This window comes from Pundamilia nyererei, unplaced genomic scaffold (assembly GCF_000239375.1).
Source record: "Pundamilia nyererei isolate P.nyererei 1_Seehausen unplaced genomic scaffold, PunNye1.0 scaffold00055, whole genome shotgun sequence".
Classification (NCBI taxonomy): domain Eukaryota; kingdom Metazoa; phylum Chordata; class Actinopteri; order Cichliformes; family Cichlidae; genus Pundamilia; species Pundamilia nyererei.
Genome location: NW_005187456.1, coordinates 270267 through 289263, shown reverse-complemented (window position 1 = coordinate 289263; position 18997 = coordinate 270267). Strand labels below are relative to the sequence as shown.

Genomic DNA, 18997 nt, shown 5'->3' with positions numbered 1-18997 from the left:
CCACTACCATCTTCTGAGAAACACACACACACACACACACACACACACACACACACACACACACACACACACACACACACACACACACACACACACACACATACATACACGCACACACACACAGTCGCAGATATATTTATATAAAAATTATGTGCCATTAGTCATGTAATTATTCCTTTTACTTTTAATTTTAATAACCATTTATCCACTCACTTCCCAGAGGATTCTATCATTTGATTCTTAAAATAATTTTAAATGGGGAAAAATGAATTGTTAGCACCTGTGCGTGGCCCAAACACACACATACAAACACTCTCAGTGGCAGTTCAGTCTCATGGTGACCAGGCCATGTGGTAACTGTGGGGAGTTATGGATCGGAGTCATGCTTCCATCACTTCAGAGAACATTACACTGACTTACATTCATTTCCTGGAGTCCTACAATATACATTACTCCACCATCGAATTTGATAATCCTAAACAGCTACAATCTTCTTTCTTCTGGTCAACTGACATTTCAGTTTCATGGGAAGAGTTAAAGTGTTTTTCCAGTCAAATTACAACAAATTTTAAACAAGTTTTCCACCAATTTTAAGAAGTGGAAATTAATGTGCATTTTTACCACTGTTTTTGCCACATTTTTACTACTGTTGGGTGTACTGGGATAAGCAGGGAGTTTCTTTGATTGCTCAGTCAGGAGTAATTTGACCTTTGCAAAAAAAAAAGTGAGTACAATGAGGCGACGTGATTAAAAGATTGCATTTGTTTCTGGAAGTGTCTACAAAATCAGATTGCAATACTCTACACGTCTCGTGTTAACTTCTAACGTTTTTGTCTCCCCTTTGGTAAATTGTGCTTCATGATTTCAAAAAGTTTGTTTTCACTGTCACGTTTTGATTCAACTTTTCTAATTCTAACAACAGCTTATCAAGCTTAAACGTGCTGCTGTTGTTCAGCCGCTGGTTTCCTCTTTCTGGTGCAAAGTGGGCCAAAAACAAACAAGAGAGACGGGACTTGCGACAGAAAAGCCGATCAGCTGATCATTGATCAGTTTCATGATTGAAGTAGCAGCAGGAGAGGGAGGGGGAGAGAAGAGGCAGCCTCTCCATATATCGGTTGTTAAGCTTAACGTGGGAATGCTTTACAAACATTCAGAGATGAACTTACACGCTTGCTTTACTTCTCTCTGTGATAACTTTCTCTGAGATGAAATGCCGGGTTGGTAGCGAGGCTCCAAATGCTCAATCAGACCACCGACAGGTCTCGCACGCCAGCCGCTCTATCACATGATGCATACTGCTCTGACGTACTGAGGTTATGAGCTGAGTTACCCCATGTCGCAAGTTTTGTGAGGTGCTTTCGTGATACTTAATGGATCGGATTACATTTTTTATTTCTCTCCGATATCCGATCCAGTAATTTAGGTCAGTATCAGAGCGATACCGATACGTGATATCAGATCGGTCCATCCCTAATATTATCTGGATAATATTCAAATTAGTTTTTAGTTTTTCATTATTTTTGTTATTTGCTGGACAGACTCTAAATTCTACCATTACACAAATTACATCTGACATCAGGTCAAACACAGGTCATCCCATTATTGGGCCACATTCACAAACAGTGGGAACACATAAATCTGTGCTTAAACTGTGTGTATCATCATATCACTGTACAGATTTATTTAAAACCAGATACTGTTCTTTTCCTGCAAACAAATGGAGACCTAGATAATATAATAATTGGTAAAATTAATAATTATGATGTTATAAAAGGCTATTATTTACAGTTTTCCTATACAAAGACAGAAAAAGTTCAAAGAAGAGTTAAATCAACAATAATAAAGTATAAGTAATATTGACTGAACGTATTACGCTTATCACTGTAAAGACAAAACAAAACAATAGCGATCCTCCCTCTGTTTAAAATAAAAACCACATCCATCATTTGGACACTATTGTTTCAGTTTCTTCATGTGAATATTTTTTTGTTTTTCTTGCTTTAGAAGCACAGGATTGACTCCAGCGAATACTTCACTGTTTACGACATGAAACACAACTTGAGGTAAACATGTTTCTAATATTACAAAAAATGGGTGTTTGACAGTATAATGATTCCCAACAGTGCATTGATTTCTTGTGCGCTAACTGCATTTTGGGCTTTAAATTCTTCAGCACAGCTGCAAGTTCCTGCTTTGACACAACACAACTGTCTGATTGCTCAGATCTCACCTCCCTGACACACGGAGAGACAGACAGGATGGATTTATGTGTAGAAACAAACAATAACAGCTGATCCATTTATATAGAAATATCTAATCAACACACACACAGCATGCTGACAGGCTGACTATGTGTGTGTGTGTGTGTGTGTGTGTGTTTGTATGTGTGTGTGTGTTAATCTCCTCACACTGAGAGACTCTAATAACCCCCCACGGGCTGAACCAACTGCTCTCTACTACTGCCAACACACACACACACACACAGTGCTGGCTTAATGACATTAGCTTGGATGAAATACAGCAAAACAGATTGGCTTCAACAACACACACACATTTAAATTACACCTTCATCCTGCTTCACTAACCAGTTCTGTTTGAACGGTTTTCAACCAGAAATCTCACAGCAAAATGATACCACCATATTACACAAGAATAAAGCAGAGTCGTTTAAGCTTTAAAGCCATCACAGGGCTGGCTTTTGGTTTTGCATACTGGAGATGTAGCTGAGATATGGAGCGCTGATGCCTGGATGTATAGATGGTAGATATAAGGACAGGTGAAGATGGGGGGGGGAAAGGGTAAAGAGGCAAGAGATCTTCTACTAAGTCAAGTGTTGAGGTGCATTTAATTTATTTAGCTATGCAAGCTGAAGGTTAAAGACAGCATGATTACTAGAGTGGGTAGCGTGCATACCCCAGAGTCAAAAATGCCCTCAGTAAATGAGTCCTTCATTCGACTCTGAGCCTGTGAGCTTGCTGCATTTCATTCCTCTGCTCCCTTTCCTAGATTTCCTCTTTTCTGCTACTGCTACTGTCTAAAAAAGGTCAAATTCACTCAAAACCTCAAGAATTAATGAACAAGAAGGACAACAAATCCAATCACTCTAGCCAGAGTCAAATGTGAATTAACAAGTGATGTGTAAAGCCCAGTGAAAGTCATTTGAAGACACAGAACTCCTAAAGACAAACTGCATTCACAATAAATAAATAAATAAAACCCCATTTCATCATTAAAGGTGAGATAAAGATGGTTAATCAGCTCTACAATTAAGCAGACAGGACGATGACGCTACCTCGTATAGGTGTGAATATCAATTCTTGCCCTATTAGTCTGATACACTTCATCTCATAATCAATCATAATCTTCTAATTATGGCTGTCAATTCCTAATAGCTAAAGTGCTATAGTTAATTTACTTAAATGTAAATAAATACAAGCTAAAAATGTCTCCTGTTACAGGGCATGATGTATAATTATGATCTTTTATCTTCATTATACCATATATTAGATAACGTCTCCAGTTTCTCATTGGGAAATGCAGTGTCCTTCCATTTATTGTATGGATCAGAAGATTTTTAACCCAGTTCAGAATCAGAACAAAGAGCCTACTACAACTATTGGGCCGGAAAAGGATCACAGGAAACAGAATTAAACAGAATAAAATGTAAACATTTAAAAAAAATGTTTTTTGGTCTTTTTTTCATTTGTTTTCTCACCCACATGTAAGCTAAAACATAAACGGCTCAAACAGGGGTTAGATACACAAAAAACACATCTGATGATTTTACACAGGCTTGTCCAGACAGCAGATTTCAGTCTGGCAAACTGTATTGGATTTATCAGTGTCCTGATAAGATGTAGTCATACTCCACAGTCAACTACAAGAGCCAATTTCACACTGAAAAAAAAAACGAAATTCTGAAAAGATAATTAGTCTGTTAGCATGACATGTTACTTTTTCCTCCAAATTAAAAAAAAACAAAAACGCACACTGCAGCATTAGGGAGCGTACCCGGGGTGGGGGTGTGGGGTTAATTGTGTCACAATGGAACTGTGTGTGCGTGTGTGTGATGTCAAGTTTCAGGTGGTCTCAACACAAGATAACTTCTCCATTACAACACCAGCTGCTTCTAGATACAGAAAGAAAAACACCCACAGTCTGTCTGTCTGACACCACCACCACCAGGTCTACTCAACACCATGACAACCCATCACCATGGACACTGACCTGTGGGGTTCTCCGGGATGATAGGCGTCCAGGTCAGTTTGGTTCGGGTGAGCAGGACGTCGTGACTCTTCTTGCCCAGTTTGAAGATCCCGTGCAGCACAACGCACTCACTGACACTGACACACAATAAACACACACAGTTTACTTTGTCCAATAGGAAGTCATAGATATCAATCATGTCAATAAATATATATAACAAATGTTTATAATTGGCAAAGTGAAGAACAAGTTGATTCATCATTTTACGGCTTAGTCTGTTAGGCTTTAAAATGTCAGAAAATAAATGGAAATTAGTGAAAATGGTGAATACAAGAGTTTACGATAGCCCAGGTAAAGGTTTCTATGGCCAACAACTCAAAATGAGGTTGTCCAAAAAAAAAAAAAAAAAGGCGATTCCCAGACTATAATTGATACCAAAAATTACTATTGGATTAGACACTTTTGCAACACTATTGATACAAACATTGTCATCTTTGGCTCCTCCAGCTGACACACAACTTCATCCAACTGTCCATCCATCCATCACACAGCCTGTCCCCTAGCTGAAGTTCACAACACTGAACAACACTTTGGGGACTTTAAAGGTCAGTAAGGCTCCCGTTTCAACAAAATTTAGGTACCGAACAGTTATCGTAAACGTTAACCTGGTACACACACACATCACTGTTAGCTAGTTTCATCAGCAGTTACCTGATAGCCACAAACCCAACCTTAGGGGGTCTCAAGCAAGTGCACTCCAAACACGATGTCACGCCAAAAGATGATTACCAACGTCTGACAATTTGTATATGTTTTCTAAGTCTAATAACCTTCTTTATATATCGGTAAATAGGCTGTGTAAACAGGATTTATGAAGAGGTTATATATAACACTATAGTGATTATTGCAGATGTATCTCTGTATGTCTGATTGTACGTTCCCTTTCTCCTCTTAGACAAGTAACAAAACTTGATGAAACTTTGCATACACATTGCCTCAGGCACCATGAGTGACAACATCTGTCTAGCGTTTACAAATGTTTTATATAAATCCCACAATTTTAGATATTTGTACATTTCACTGTTCAACTGAGCACTGAATGTAATGTCAGAGTAGAATGGTGTGTCACAATATAATATATCATACTATAATGATCGTAGCATATGTAAGTATGCTTGTATGCTTCCTGTCTCCTGCATGTAGCACGGGGGTTTACTAGTTAAAATTTTTTTTTAAAAATACCTGTTTTGCACTTTGCCAAAAACTGGCTGCAGCTTTTGCTTGAAACAGAAATGTTCTTTCTGGACTCAAAATGATTTTATATCATTCAAGACAGAAATATTTGATAAATTATAACAAGTCTTCAACAAGTCTTTTACAGCAGTTACAGAAAATCTTTTTTTGGCAAAAACTGGCAACTGCTTGCTAGCAGATGATCACTTTTTGGCATGACATTGGTCCCAAGCCTGGATAGTCGGGAGAGCTGTGTCAGGACCAAATCAAACATGCGGACCTATCTGCTGTGGCAACCTCTGTAAAATGAGAGAGCAGCCAAAGGTACTTTTTTCCGATAGCCACATTATCCATTATTAGCTAGCTGCTACCACTATTATCATTAAGGTAGCAGCTAGCTGCTGTGGCTAATCGCAAAATGGTAACATTAATGTAGGAGCAGAAATGATCAGTCTTGACCATTTATAACTTTATAAAAGATGGTCTTATTCTAACAGGATAATATTTGTGTCTAAAAACTGTTATGTTAGTCATAAAGTTTGAAGCTGAGAAAAGTATACATTGAGTTAGAAACAGTGGCAACCTATCTTACTAACAATTTCTTCAACAACCAAAACATGGAGCCAAATCACTAAAAACCCAGCACTACCTAAAAATATATATACATAACAGTACAGTGGTGTTTATATTTTTTTGCACTACAAGTACTGTTGTCACCGATATTATTGTTTGTATTTTTCTAACCTTTATTTTTAAAAATGCATCTAAATGTTTTGTCTTTTTGTCTTGAAATTCAAGTATTGGGACAACTTTAGTATGAACACAGAGATATTAAGTATATAGACACAGACCTAAAATTCTCATATTTGACACAGAAAAATGTTTTTTTTGGGGCGGGGTTCCAAAAAGAATTACTACTGCTACAGATCTCTGAGCATGTTTCTGCTCAGATGTCTTGCTGTCCTTACAGGAACTAAACATCTGCTATCCCAAATTCTGTTCATTTGAACTGCATGACAGCCAAGCAATCCTCCCTATGATACACCTTTTTCAATAATCTTGGATAGAGTTTACTTGTATGTATTACATTTGTCACGTAGAACCAGTCGCAAAGTATGAAGTATAAACCATACTTCATACTGGACTTTTACCTGACGACACAACGTCCAGGGAATAAACTGCACGATGTATGAACAGAGTGTGAAGAGCTACTAGTGTCACTGCACTTTCTTTTTTTTTTTAGATGTGTCACCTCTAATATAAAACATGTTTATGTTTAGTAAACATAACAGCACACTTCATATCATTTTACTCTATAAGTGTTTGTCACATATCTGTATTTTTATTGTTTATAATAAAGTTTTATGTGATCTGCCCCAGGAATACAGATGTGAATTAGCAGTTTTACTATAATCTGGCATGTTTAGATTTTTGTCCCTGTTAAATAAAAGAAAGAAAGACAGAAAAAAGTCTATTTCAATGCAATATTAATTCTGTAACTTTATTGTTAATGCGTTCTAGATCCTTCCCCAGGAAATTGTGAATTGTACATCATTTTTGTAAATTCTGATGAATGCTCATCAACCTTTTCATCAACCTTATTTGTACCTTTTCATCATTATTTATTCTTTATTTCTACAAATGACAACACAAACATCAGGCAAGGTTCAGCATATAATGGAAGATAATGAAGTGTGACTCTCAGGCATTCTGCACTGCTTTAAAATAGCTTTTCTAATTTAATAACCCGCTGAGTGTATATACAGACAGGAGCTACTCTTTAGTCTTTCTTTGTGTTTGCTAATTCTATGTTATCTGTTTGAGGAGGTAACCTGATTACATATGCAAACAAGGGGACTGATTATCAGACTTTCTCTGAAAAGTGCTCTAATATCAAACTTCCTCTCTAGCTCCTCTTTGAATCCTTAAGCTAAATTGATTCAATAATGAATAAAAACTAAGAAAAAACAAATCTGTGGTGAAAACCAAAGATATGCACCAAGTACCAAGACGTTTTGAAAACAAGAATTAGTTTGGTATGAAGTTGTGAGCCAAACAATTATTATTTATGTTGACATACTTCATCTCCCTTTATGAAACATAGTGGGAGTGTACCAATTGCTGTCCATCAATCATAGCTTGCTAGCAGGATTAAAATGTGTCACTTGCATGCAATTTCGCTTTTCTTCATAGAAATTTATTTTCATTTATTTTATTGAGCATAAACAGTTTAGAGTCTGTTCATAACCACAGTGCACAGCCATGTGCTTTGCAAGGTCAATTAGTCCATTTTAAATTGTTTTTTATGTTTAATATGTATCATTTGGGTTGCGGGAAATAGTACCTCAATAACATGTCTAAACCGGAAGAGTAACAGTTGCACGTTGGCACAATCGTTTATTTATTTATTGACTTTGTAAGGATTTAACTGGTGTGCTTTTACTTTGAAAAGCTTCCTGAAGAGACGGGTTTTGACTACGAGTAGTCGGCTCTTTCTCTCCTCTGCTATGTCACTTTATTGTATGAACCGAGACACGTGTGGGTCCAAAACGGGTTCTGTGTATAACGCGACCCTGGAGGAAACCCACAAGAACCACTCACCTCTGCACCTCCTGCTCAAACTCCACCTGCTCCTCTCCTTCCCGCTGCTCCTTCTTCTTTTTCCCACTCCGCTTCGTTTTCTTCTTCTTCTTCGTACTCTCTCGCTGTTCTCTCTGCGGCAGCTCCTCGGGCTCCGACATATCTACTGTTTATTTACGCACAAGCAAATAAACAAAAAACAAACAAACAACAACAACAAAAACTCTACCGTTATGAGTTTGATACCCTCTGATAAACACGTAGTAAGCTGATCACGGTGTATTTCCGGGTCTTGTCGCTATGGCAACAGGCAGCGGCTTTAGTTTAGCGGACTGGCACAGTTCGAGCACGCGGCAGATTCACTGGTGTGTAATCAACAAGCGCGCGCGCGCGCGCACCTGTGTGAGCTTCGAAACTCAGGTTTGTTTATTGCTGCATTTTAGTGTGAATGTGATTAGCAATCCAAATTTTTAAATTATATTTAAAGGAGTCACTGGAGACCAAAATATAATTAACATTGCAGGCTAAACAGCAGAACAATTATTTAAAAAAGGTAGACCTTACCTTTGACACCTTAAATATCTTAAGATATTTCAAGAGTTTGGTATTTTATGTTTCCATGTTGTTTTATTTTTCGATTTTTATTTTTCACTGTTTTTAAAACTGGGAATCAGTAAGCTAGCACTGTCGCAGGCTAGCTAGACTGATTGCACTTGTAATGTACTACATGACAGTTAAGGAGGATTTAAACTTTTATTTTATGTAAAGTTAGCATTTTAATCTATTGTGTTTTCACATCTATAGGTGTTTAATCTGTTCCAAAACAGGTGATACATCTGGCCAATAAGCCAACTAAACATTCTCATGTGTTTGTAGTTACAAACTTGGAGTTCACTTGGAGAAAACACAGACATTCTAGCACCTCTAAAACTCACTAATTAATATGTATATTAGCATATCTGGCTAATTTAATCTATACACAAACATAGATTTGCAGCTAATTTCTGACCACAATATGGTATGATAATATAACTTTCATGTATAATGGAACCAGTGGAAGTGATTCGTCTCTTAATAGATGCTTTTACTCTGTCATCTTCTCCAGTAACTAAAGACACAAATAAAAGCTGCGTTTAGATCCTCCCTCATACTAAGAGACAAATAGTATATTTAGCAAAAGCCAGTTAACAGCAAACAGAACATAAAGCATCAATACTTTTGATATGACTGGCTGCATTTTGATCCATCCATCCATCCAATTAATTATAGTCAAGGCATGAGTCCCCCTATATGCTATAATAGACGGCCAATCAAAGAGGAAAGTGACTCTGGTATAAACACCATATTATGAGCCACAACACAAACGTTTGTGTGTGTGTTGCTGACAGATGGCTGAGTTAAAGCTGCATTAATCAGTGTTATGATCAGCCAACAGACTGAAACGCAAAACCACTATCACAAAGACTTGTGCTAATACTGTTAATTAATAATACTGATAATACAGCTGCTGCTGCTAAAGCAAAAGCTACCTTCTGAGTGTAATAATGCATTTGTAGTTTCACTGTGAGCAACTTACACAAGCAGCCGTCATTGAGGTTTTTTCCAGAGCTCCACATTTGCCTTCACAATGTCCCTTTACTGGAAACATGATTATTTTGAAGTGAGGTTTTCAGAGCTTCCAGATATTTAGGATCTGTACCAATAATTACAGCTTCCACTGTTTGACTGTTGAAAAGAGCCTTTGCCACTTGTTTTTACCCTTTCTCTGATTTTCTACCTGCTTTTACATCGTCCTGAGTAATGAAAGTTAAAAAAAAAACAAAACCTAGTTTTTACTTATATAATCTTTTCTTTGTGGTTTAAATTCTATAGTTCTGACCAGGATTTATTCATGCTTTAGTTGAAGTTTCTCTCATTATTATTCCATTTATTCCACCAACAGGAAGGCTAAATGGTGGGATATGGCCACCATATTGTCCCTGTTGACTTACACACACACACACCAATACTCAGCAGGACAGCAGTGTGTGGAGGGGGGCTCTCATGCATAAACAAGATCATTTTCATAAATTAAAATCTTGCTTGCAGAACGAACATCTGTGCCCTTCACACACACACATGCACACACACACACACAAACACACACACACAGAGAGAGAGAGAGAGAGAGAGAGAGAGACTGTAATCTGAGTTTTGTCCTTTATTTGGCATGATAATGTCATTAGCATGATTTCCTCTGGAAGGAGATATGAATTTCTCCCTTGTGTGTTTAGTGTTGTGCAAAGAGCCTAAACACAGCGGTCAATGCAAAATTTGTGACGTTATTATGACATCAGATCTTGTGGGAATTTTTCAAGAATACTCGCATAGCTGCGAGCAGCCAATTTCTTCCTCTTCAGGCTAAGCACTCATTACATTGCATTGAAAAAACACCTAACCTCAGTTTAAACCCCTTAAACAGCAACCTTATAAGAACTCAGATTTCGGGATGTTGATTTGGTTTCCAAAATTTAACCTTCAGTGTTTTTGTCTAGACCAAGGATGTCAAACTCTTTAAAAATGTGGGCCACTTCACATCAAAGTTGGTTGAACCAGTGAAACTACAGTAAACGTATAACCTTACAGAGAAGGTTCTGGTTAGTCATTGCTCAGACAGTCCTGTAATTCCAAATTTTTAAATATAAAGTTTTCAGTAATTTACAGAAGCCTTGTACTTTGATGTAGTATAGATACAATGGGGGATGGAAGTATTTGTCAATAGGAAAATGTGTATAACTTGTGAAAATACTGTTAAAAGTCCCAAATCTATGCACTTCTACACATTTTATAAACCTGTCCAGTGGCCTGGGTTGTAGTCTTTTGCCTGATCTTATGTTTGGCACCCCTGGTCTAGACTTTCTGAAACTGAAGGGTGTTTCCAACAGAAAAGACTAAGAAAACAAAAGATTATTCACATTAATTAGGCTGAATAAATTCTTAAAAATACATCAATATATATATAATGATGTATTTCATTTGAGGTATCTACCCACTAGCCACTTTTATTAGGTATGTATTGCTAGTACTGTGTTGGACCCCCCTTTTATCTTCAGGACTGGCACAAATATGTAAAAACTCCTCAGAGATATTAGCCCATGTTGGCAGGACAGCATCATACATTTGCAGCAGATTTGTCAGATCCATCTTTATGACATTAATCTCCCGATCCAGCACATCCTAAAGGTGCTCTGTTAGATTGAGATCTGGTGACTGTGGTGGCCATGCTGATGCTTGGTTTGAACTTTAGCAGGTCATCTTGAAAATGTCTAAATTGCTAGATGCATGGAGTTGCTGCTAATATGGCTGATATTTCCATTAACGAGCAGTTTAACAGTATATACCTTATAAAGTAACCACTAAGTATTATATACTGCTCTAAAACAACAGCAGGACCAAAACTGGCATGTTATTTGTATCTAATGACATTGTGTTTATTTGTTTTGTTGTCTTTCTGCACATAATGAGAGTCTCTGAGACGGATCACATTGAATCCCTTTTAATAAAAGGTATTTATAAACATCTATCTTATAAAATATGAACAAGAGTCACATGAAATGTTAACAGAACACTACAGGAATGTTATAAAAAGCAAAAAATAAAAATCACATAAACACTTCAGCTCATCACCGGCCCATCACCGGCCCAACGCTGCCTCACACACTGACCCAAAAATAGAGAAATCTTTATTCTTTCAACATTTGGAATTATTATACTGAGGGTCACTCAGATTTTTAACAAAATTGCATAGTTTACTCCAGATTATTGCTCATTGATTATTGATTATTTTTAAGTGATAATATGGATAATAACGAGACATTCAGAGAGCGTCTCCCGCAGGATGAAGTGCTACAAAGAAGGTTACATCAAGGTGACATCTTTGCGACGTCGCCGTTGTCAGGATGAGTCGCAGAGCCTGACGCAGACAGAAAGAAAAAAAGCAAGGACAGACAGAAAGACAGCTTTAAAACGATAGAAGTACACAAGACTGTCTTTCCATACAAAGGTCTCTCTGTCTTCATCAGTCTCTCAGTCCTTCGTCCTCTTCTTCCTCAGGAGTCATGGAAGATGGCGTTCAGCTGGGCGTTCATCAGCCGCTCGTGGTGTGAGTGTCCGTCAAAGCCCATCAGCCCGTCCACTTGTAGGTCACCACAGCGTGGATTGGAACCCCCGCTGCCATAGATGGCAGGGTGTCCTCCAGCTCCCCCGCCTCCATAGTGCACACTGAAGGAGAAGCTCTTGTCGTAATCGGTGGCTGCGACGGCCTCGTGCTTGAAGGACGAGGAGAAGTTCCCGTTGATGCTGAGCGGTGGGCTGAGCGGCGGGTCAAACGCCGGGCCGTCCGACACGAGGACGCCATCAAAGAAGGGCTCCAGTGGGCCGTAGGGTTGACCTTTGACCTGGTGGAAGATGTGAGAGGGGTCCATGGTGCCGTAGGGAGGGCTGGGCAGGCCGGCCGTAAGCCCGGGGCTCTGGTAGGGAAAATGTCCGGGGTAGGAACTGGCACCGACAGGGGGAAGGTGAGCCGGTAGGTCTGGAGTCTGCTCTGGCAGGAACGTCCGAGGGTTAAGTTGCAGGCAGCCCGCCACCAGATTAGTGGTCGGCTGAGACAGACCTGACAATAGAAGGACAATGATTAGTTAATACTGATCAATACATGCTGGTCATTGTTTCTTTATAGCATTAAATAGTTAATAATTAGTGTTGTCAATACTTGTTAATGACTATAAACACAGTTTATTGGTATCAGTCTATTGTCACGAGGTTCATTTATACATGTTAATAAATATGAATACCTGCTATTAAATGTAATAGAAGCACTAGTTAACTAATCATCCATGTACTGTAATATTGTTTTTTATTAAGTTGTTTTTAAATATTATAACTGTATGCTGTAATAGCTGTTAATAAATGCCAGTACATATTAATTAATGCTATTTTTTGAGAATCTTAAAATTGTGACTAATTAACTAATTTTATTATTTTATGTAAAAAAAAAAAACACAAGCAAAAAAATCTAATTAGTACTGCTGTTTGCAGTCAAGTAATTTCTCTTTTTTTAAACACATACAGGGCTAGTTTAATAGACATAATCTTTTACATGAAATCAGATGACCTCATCCCAGAAAAATCTGCATGCATCCACCAGTAAACTATGAATAAGTAGATGAACCAATGAGCTAAATGTGGCTTGTAAAAAAAACCTCAAACCTCACGAAACACATTCACCCGAAACATTATACATTTATCGAACTAATTTCTTTATGAAAACTTTTCAGGAATTTTGTTATTTTGCATTACACGTATTGACGACTTCACCTCGTTGAACCACACTCATTCATTAGAAAAACTACCTACTCATGAGACATCATTAATTTTACCTGTGCTGCTCCTACTGTGACGCTTATAAATATCTGTTGTAAAAAAGCTGTATTACAGTCTCATCTATCAGCTAAACTGTCACACTAAAGAGTGTAAGGAGTACACATGCTCATTGTGCCCAATGGGAAAACGCTTCCTGGGTAAAAATCCTTGTTGTCCCTTTATGTTTCATAATCAGAGACCAGACTGGGTCAGCCTTCGGTCCAGTCCATTGTAGTCTGTTAATGTTAGGTGGGATTTACCTTTGCAGAGTGCCTGGACGAAGCTCATGAGGTCAGGTGCCTTTCCAGAGCGCAGTATCTCGCTCAGGGCCCAGATGTAGTTCTTGGCGAGGCGCAGTGTCTCAATTTTTGATAGTTTCTGCGTTTTGGAGTAACAGGGGACGACTTTTCGCAGACTCTCCAGGGCATCGTTCAGGCCGTGCATGCGGTTTCTTTCCCGGGCGTTAGCCTTCATCCGACGGACCTTAAACCTCCAAAATACATGAAGCAGATTCATTGTTAGCTGGGTTATCTCTCATTTCCTCTGAAACATCTTAGTAGTGTTCGTTTTTATTCAGTAACCTTTTGCATAAGTTTGCAAACAATTGTATGTAGATGTAAAACGTTGCATGTTGTCTCACATTGAATTTACTCTGTGTTCTGGTATTTTGCAAGCACTTACTGATCAAATGTACGTAACAATTTTCTGCTAATCAAAATCTGAACAAAAACATGTTTCCAGAGAAAATTGTGGCAGATGGCTTGATTCAATATGAGCTCCAACACAGAGCCGCCTGTAGTGACAGGTTCAGTGAGGGACTTCATTAAACTGTGGGAGGAACCTGTGAAAATGACCCTCAGCACATTTCTTTGTTCCCCCTATTTATTTATGTATCCAGTTATGTTTCTATTTAATTTGTAAGCTATAAGTTGCTATTTCTTCAATGATTCAGCACACACACACAGAGCCTTTTGATGTCAGCTGTGTGTGTGCTGAGGATGAGACTAAGTACATGCTAAAGCAATTATTGTGCATACAGAATGAATGTTGATGATTGACAGGCCCTGTAAGTTTTAACAAATGCCCACATCTATCTTACTCCTAAACAGCACTGCACAAAATGACAGAAAAGTCTCTTGACTGAAAACGCAGAATCGGCATTCGTTTGGAAAGTTGCCTTACAAAGGACATTTTAAATGAGCACAGTTTAGTGACTAAATTTGTGAGTCTTATTTCATTTTCTTTCCTTATAGTTTGAAAAATTTGAAGTATTTTCTATTAGATGTCACTGTACACAGACACACTTTTAGGACGCCAATGTTCTTAGTTTCCCGGTGCCGTGTTTGTGTCTGCAAAGTAAATGTTAATACTATGTGGTTAAAAAAAAATCTTTGGTTAAAGATGAATCCTGTTCATGTCTATAATTTCCTGCATTTAGAGCTAAGAGTAAGTTAGAGCTTTAAAAAAAAATTACATGTATGTGAGCCAAAACACTGACCTTCATTATAAAGCATAAATCTATCTATCGATCTCTACAAGTGTGATCATAAAAAATGCAGAAAACTACAAAATTAAAACTAGAATTTCAACCATCCTTTGAATATTTTTATTCCTGTTAAGCGGTTTTGTGTCTTTTTAATAGTTTAATCCAATGCAAGTGATTTCTACTGAATGGGTCCTGCTTTACAGAGGTTGAACCTTGTGAGACTTCCGCTAGTGCAACTTTGGATTTTTAATGTTTAACTTGAAAGTGTTGCTTTCACATCACACTGAGAGCAAGCAGAGGAAAAGAGAATCTACCTCTGCAGACGAGCCTTTGTCATCTTCTTCTTCTTGGGCCCTCGCCTTTTGGGTTTGCTCTCCCCGTCTTCTTCTTCTTCCTCCTCTTCCTCCTCTTCATCATCCTCCTCATCCTCCTCTAGATGATGGAAGCGGTCCTCCTCCTCCTCCCCTCCTCCACCTGTAACTCCTTCTCCACTCCTCTCTCTTTCTGCAGGGCTGCAGAGCTCCTGCTGCTCATCCGACTCCACTGACATCTGCTCCTCCAGCACAGACCTCGTCATGATGCTGATTTCTGATGGAAAACAATTTTAGCTGATATTAAAGAATAATAAAACACTCCTGAAAGTTTGCTGTCACACTTAAGCTTAACAGAACAGAGAACAATTAACAGTTTGGGATTTTAAGATTTAGTCCCAGACTTTAAAACATTTGGGTAGAATTTTATTTAGATGGTCTTTATTTAAATAAAACAGAACAAAGACGATGAAATTAAAGGAGCAATTGGACATTTTAATTGACCCGCTGAAAGACAGAAAGAAAGATCCTCTATTGAACCGAATCCAATATTAAATATAAATGCCAAATATAAACATAAAATGTGCAGACAAAGGTACCATCTCTACAGAAGAAAAAATAATGTAATAAAAGAAAACTGCGGTGTTAAGAATGGCTGCACAATTAGCTACAAAGCGTGTTTTCATATTTAGATATTAGAATGTGTCGGTAACACCCGCGCAAAGGATCGCAAACTGCCTCCAGAGAAACGCAATCACGTCTCTGTTCAGATTATTTTTTAATGATTTAACAGAAAGCGTTTAAAATATATCGAAACTCTAAATAAATATATATATTAAAAAAACATTTAAAGTATTTAACAAAGTGTGCGAAATGCGAAAGGCATTGTGTTACAGCTTATTGATAAAAAGTGTAGTTTTTTATAAGGCGAAGTTACAATAATAATAGTGATAAAATAATAATAATACTAAGACTTTCTTTCTGCTGACTGATTCCGTTAGTTTAACAGACCGACAGACGGCTGCAGGTGAGCAGACATTCGGTACTAACACGAATATAAAATACAATCGAAACTCAACGGATTAATAATTACATTACGTTTTTTATTTTAGGAAAAAGTGTGTAACAGATTGGTCAACAAACAGGATAAAAACTCAAATATATAATATATAAACCAAAAAAAAGGAAACTGTTTTTAATTATTACAAAAAAAAATTACAGGCTTTTGCTTTTGTTTTTTTAAACTGTCCTTTCTAATTGTCTATACATTAGATGAGACGAAATAGGCTATTTTATTCATTGGTAAGTGAAGTGATCATTAACGTTCTAATTATGAATTTAAAAATAATTAAAAAAAATTAATCACAAATAAGAAACCATATTCATCATTCCCAAGGTCAGACAACGCCGAGACCCAGCAACCAGAGGAATTCGCATATTGATTATTATTCAGTTATGAACCTACCTGCTGTAATGAGCCGCTGTATGTCAGATCGCACACATCCCGCGCGCTCTGTCTGCGTGTCCGTGCGTGATTGTGCGTGATCTGCTATGAGGTTTCTGAGGTGTGTGTGGGATGCTGCTGGTTTTATACTCAGTACACACACGCAGCGGGGTTTGGTGGGGGTAATTAGCATATTGAGGCCCCGCCCTCCTGGCACGCGCCATATGGTGCTTGCGTCATTAAAACGGCCTCGGGGATCACGTGACAAATCTTCCATTTGTGCCATCCAGTCTCTCTCTTTCTCCCTCTCTCTGTCTTTTGTGAGGTGAGTTGACCATCTGTCGCCACAACATCTACGCATGCGTAGATTTAAACTTACTGCTGGAAGGCAAGTGTTGCATGTGATGATTGAGGTCACTATAGGCCTCAAAGACTTATCATTGCTGTCTGTTTTTAAACGTAAATGATTTGTAAATGATTAGGCGACAGCTTCTCACCTGTGGCTCTGAATCACAGCTTACTTGTCTGACAGGTAACAACATCTTGAGCTGTTGAAATGTGACTGACCCCGTCTCTTTCTCATGAATAATTAACAAAAATACTTCCAATCTCCTGCTGAGGAGATACTCATAGATGGGTCCTAGTGCTGTTTGATTCTTTATGTATATAATAAACATGTAGAGGAAAGACTCAATAGCTGTAAGAACGAACAAAACTTGTGTGCCTGTAAATATTTTGTCTGTACCTGGATTACTTGTATTCAGATTACTGTTGAGTTTAAATTTTCTGTCCTTTTCCATCCATTCATCCATTTTGTGCCACTTATCCAGATCTGGGATTTCCTCCCCCCAGTTATCTCCTTCAGCTCTTTGCACTGAGGGGCATCGCGGCACTTCCAGGCCAGCTCAGACCTTCCCTACAGCATGCCTTGGATTTGCCCCTGGGTCTCCACGCAGCCGGAGATCCCTGAAACACCTAGGAAGCATCCTGGTAAGATGCTCAGTGTGGAAAAGTAGCAGCTCTCCTGTAAACCCCTCTGAAGTAACAAAGGGCCTCTTTGCCACTTGTATCTGTAAACTCATTCCTTTGGTCACACTACGAGTCATTCAACAAGTTCACTTTACTTTCTTTCTTCTCCACAACAGACCCACATTACTGTTCAGTAACATAGTCAACGTCTTACTCTATAAAGCCAGTTAGTTTGTAGAGCTAAGTGAACGCGATACAACTCAGTATAAATGGAAATCTTTTAAAATTGTTTTTTAAAAGGCATGTGTACAGACCTGCAACTGTGGCACATGAACTTTATCCAATCAGTTCAATCAGGACAACTTGTTATACTAGTTCTTCAGGGCCTTAATGATGAGGCTTGATCAGACGTACATGACCGTGACTCTCTACAGAAATATAATATAACATAATAATATTGCCATATTCATCTACGATGTCAGAGGTTTATTATGACTCATGGCTAGTGATAGTGCTTTCGAATGCAACAGTCTTAATGAGAGCCTAGAAGGACATGAGGAGGCTGAGATGGTAAATGTCCTGTATTTGTATAGCACCTTACTAGTCCCTAAGGACCCCAAGGCTCTTTACACATCCAGTCATCCACCCATTCACACACACTGATGGCAAGCTACATTGCAGCCACAGCCACCCTGGGGCGCACTGACAGAGGCAAGGCTGTCGGACACTGGCGCCACTGGGCCCCCTGGCCACCACCAGTAGACAACGGCCCAAGGACACAACGACCGAGACTGTCCAAGCCGGGGCTCGAACCGGCAACCTTCCGATTACATGGCGAACTCCCAACTCTTGAGCGACAATCGCCCCCCCAGATGTCGGGTATTGAGGTTGGAGGAATTGTCTTGTCACTTGAACAATCTGGAGCAACATTAGAAATGTCTTTAAAATTTTCTGCCTTTATCCCTGTTTTAAACAGTTACTGCGTCTCCCCTCTTTGTCTTAAGAACAATGTTCTTAAGACCAACTTTTATAGGCCACCTTTTTCTTCAAAGGTGGCCCATAAAAGTATCTTCTAGCATTAGGTCAGTCTTGGTCAAACATAATCATAGGGAATGTTTCCACTACATGTTTGACAAAGTCAATAGAGAACAGAAGAAGAGCTGGAGGAAACCAGTAGGCCAATAAGAAAAAAGCAGAGGACTTTGGACCAGGCTGCTGTGCGGTAAAGACGCTGCTATGGTGATGATAGAATGGTTGCTAGGTGGTTACCCAGTAACTGTGGAGGACCTGTGTCTGTCCACCGGTTTGAACCATCTGACAGGTAATGGTTAACACACAATCAATGCTTCAGTCTGTCTGCTGCTTAGT

The 18997-nt window shown here is 38.6% G+C and overlaps 2 protein-coding genes across 3 annotated transcripts in view; both read right to left on the bottom strand.

The window, feature by feature from the left end:
* Window positions 1-8434, bottom strand: part of cerkl (CERK like autophagy regulator) — a 32281-nt gene extending 23847 nt beyond the window's left edge. For both annotated transcript variants that reach the window (XM_005733761.2, XM_005733760.1), the window contains exons 1-2: window positions 8041-8434; window positions 4228-4343 (exon numbers count right to left, since the gene is read on the bottom strand). In XM_005733761.2, coding sequence (XP_005733818.1) covers window positions 4228-4343; window positions 8041-8180 — 256 coding nt within the window. In that variant the 5' untranslated portion in view covers window positions 8181-8434. The remainder of the gene's footprint in view (window positions 1-4227; window positions 4344-8040) is intronic.
* A 3098-nt stretch (window positions 8435-11532) lies between these two features.
* Window positions 11533-16766, bottom strand: neurod1 (neuronal differentiation 1). The gene is made up of 4 exons (XM_005733757.1): window positions 16682-16766; window positions 15220-15493; window positions 13680-13909; window positions 11533-12670 (listed from the first exon to the last, which is right to left on the bottom strand). The coding sequence occupies exons 2-4, from the start codon at window positions 15480-15482 to the stop codon at window positions 12108-12110; spliced, it is 1056 nt and encodes a 351-aa protein (XP_005733814.1). The 5' UTR covers window positions 15483-15493; window positions 16682-16766; the 3' UTR covers window positions 11533-12107.
* Window positions 16767-18997: the final 2231 nt, after the last annotated feature.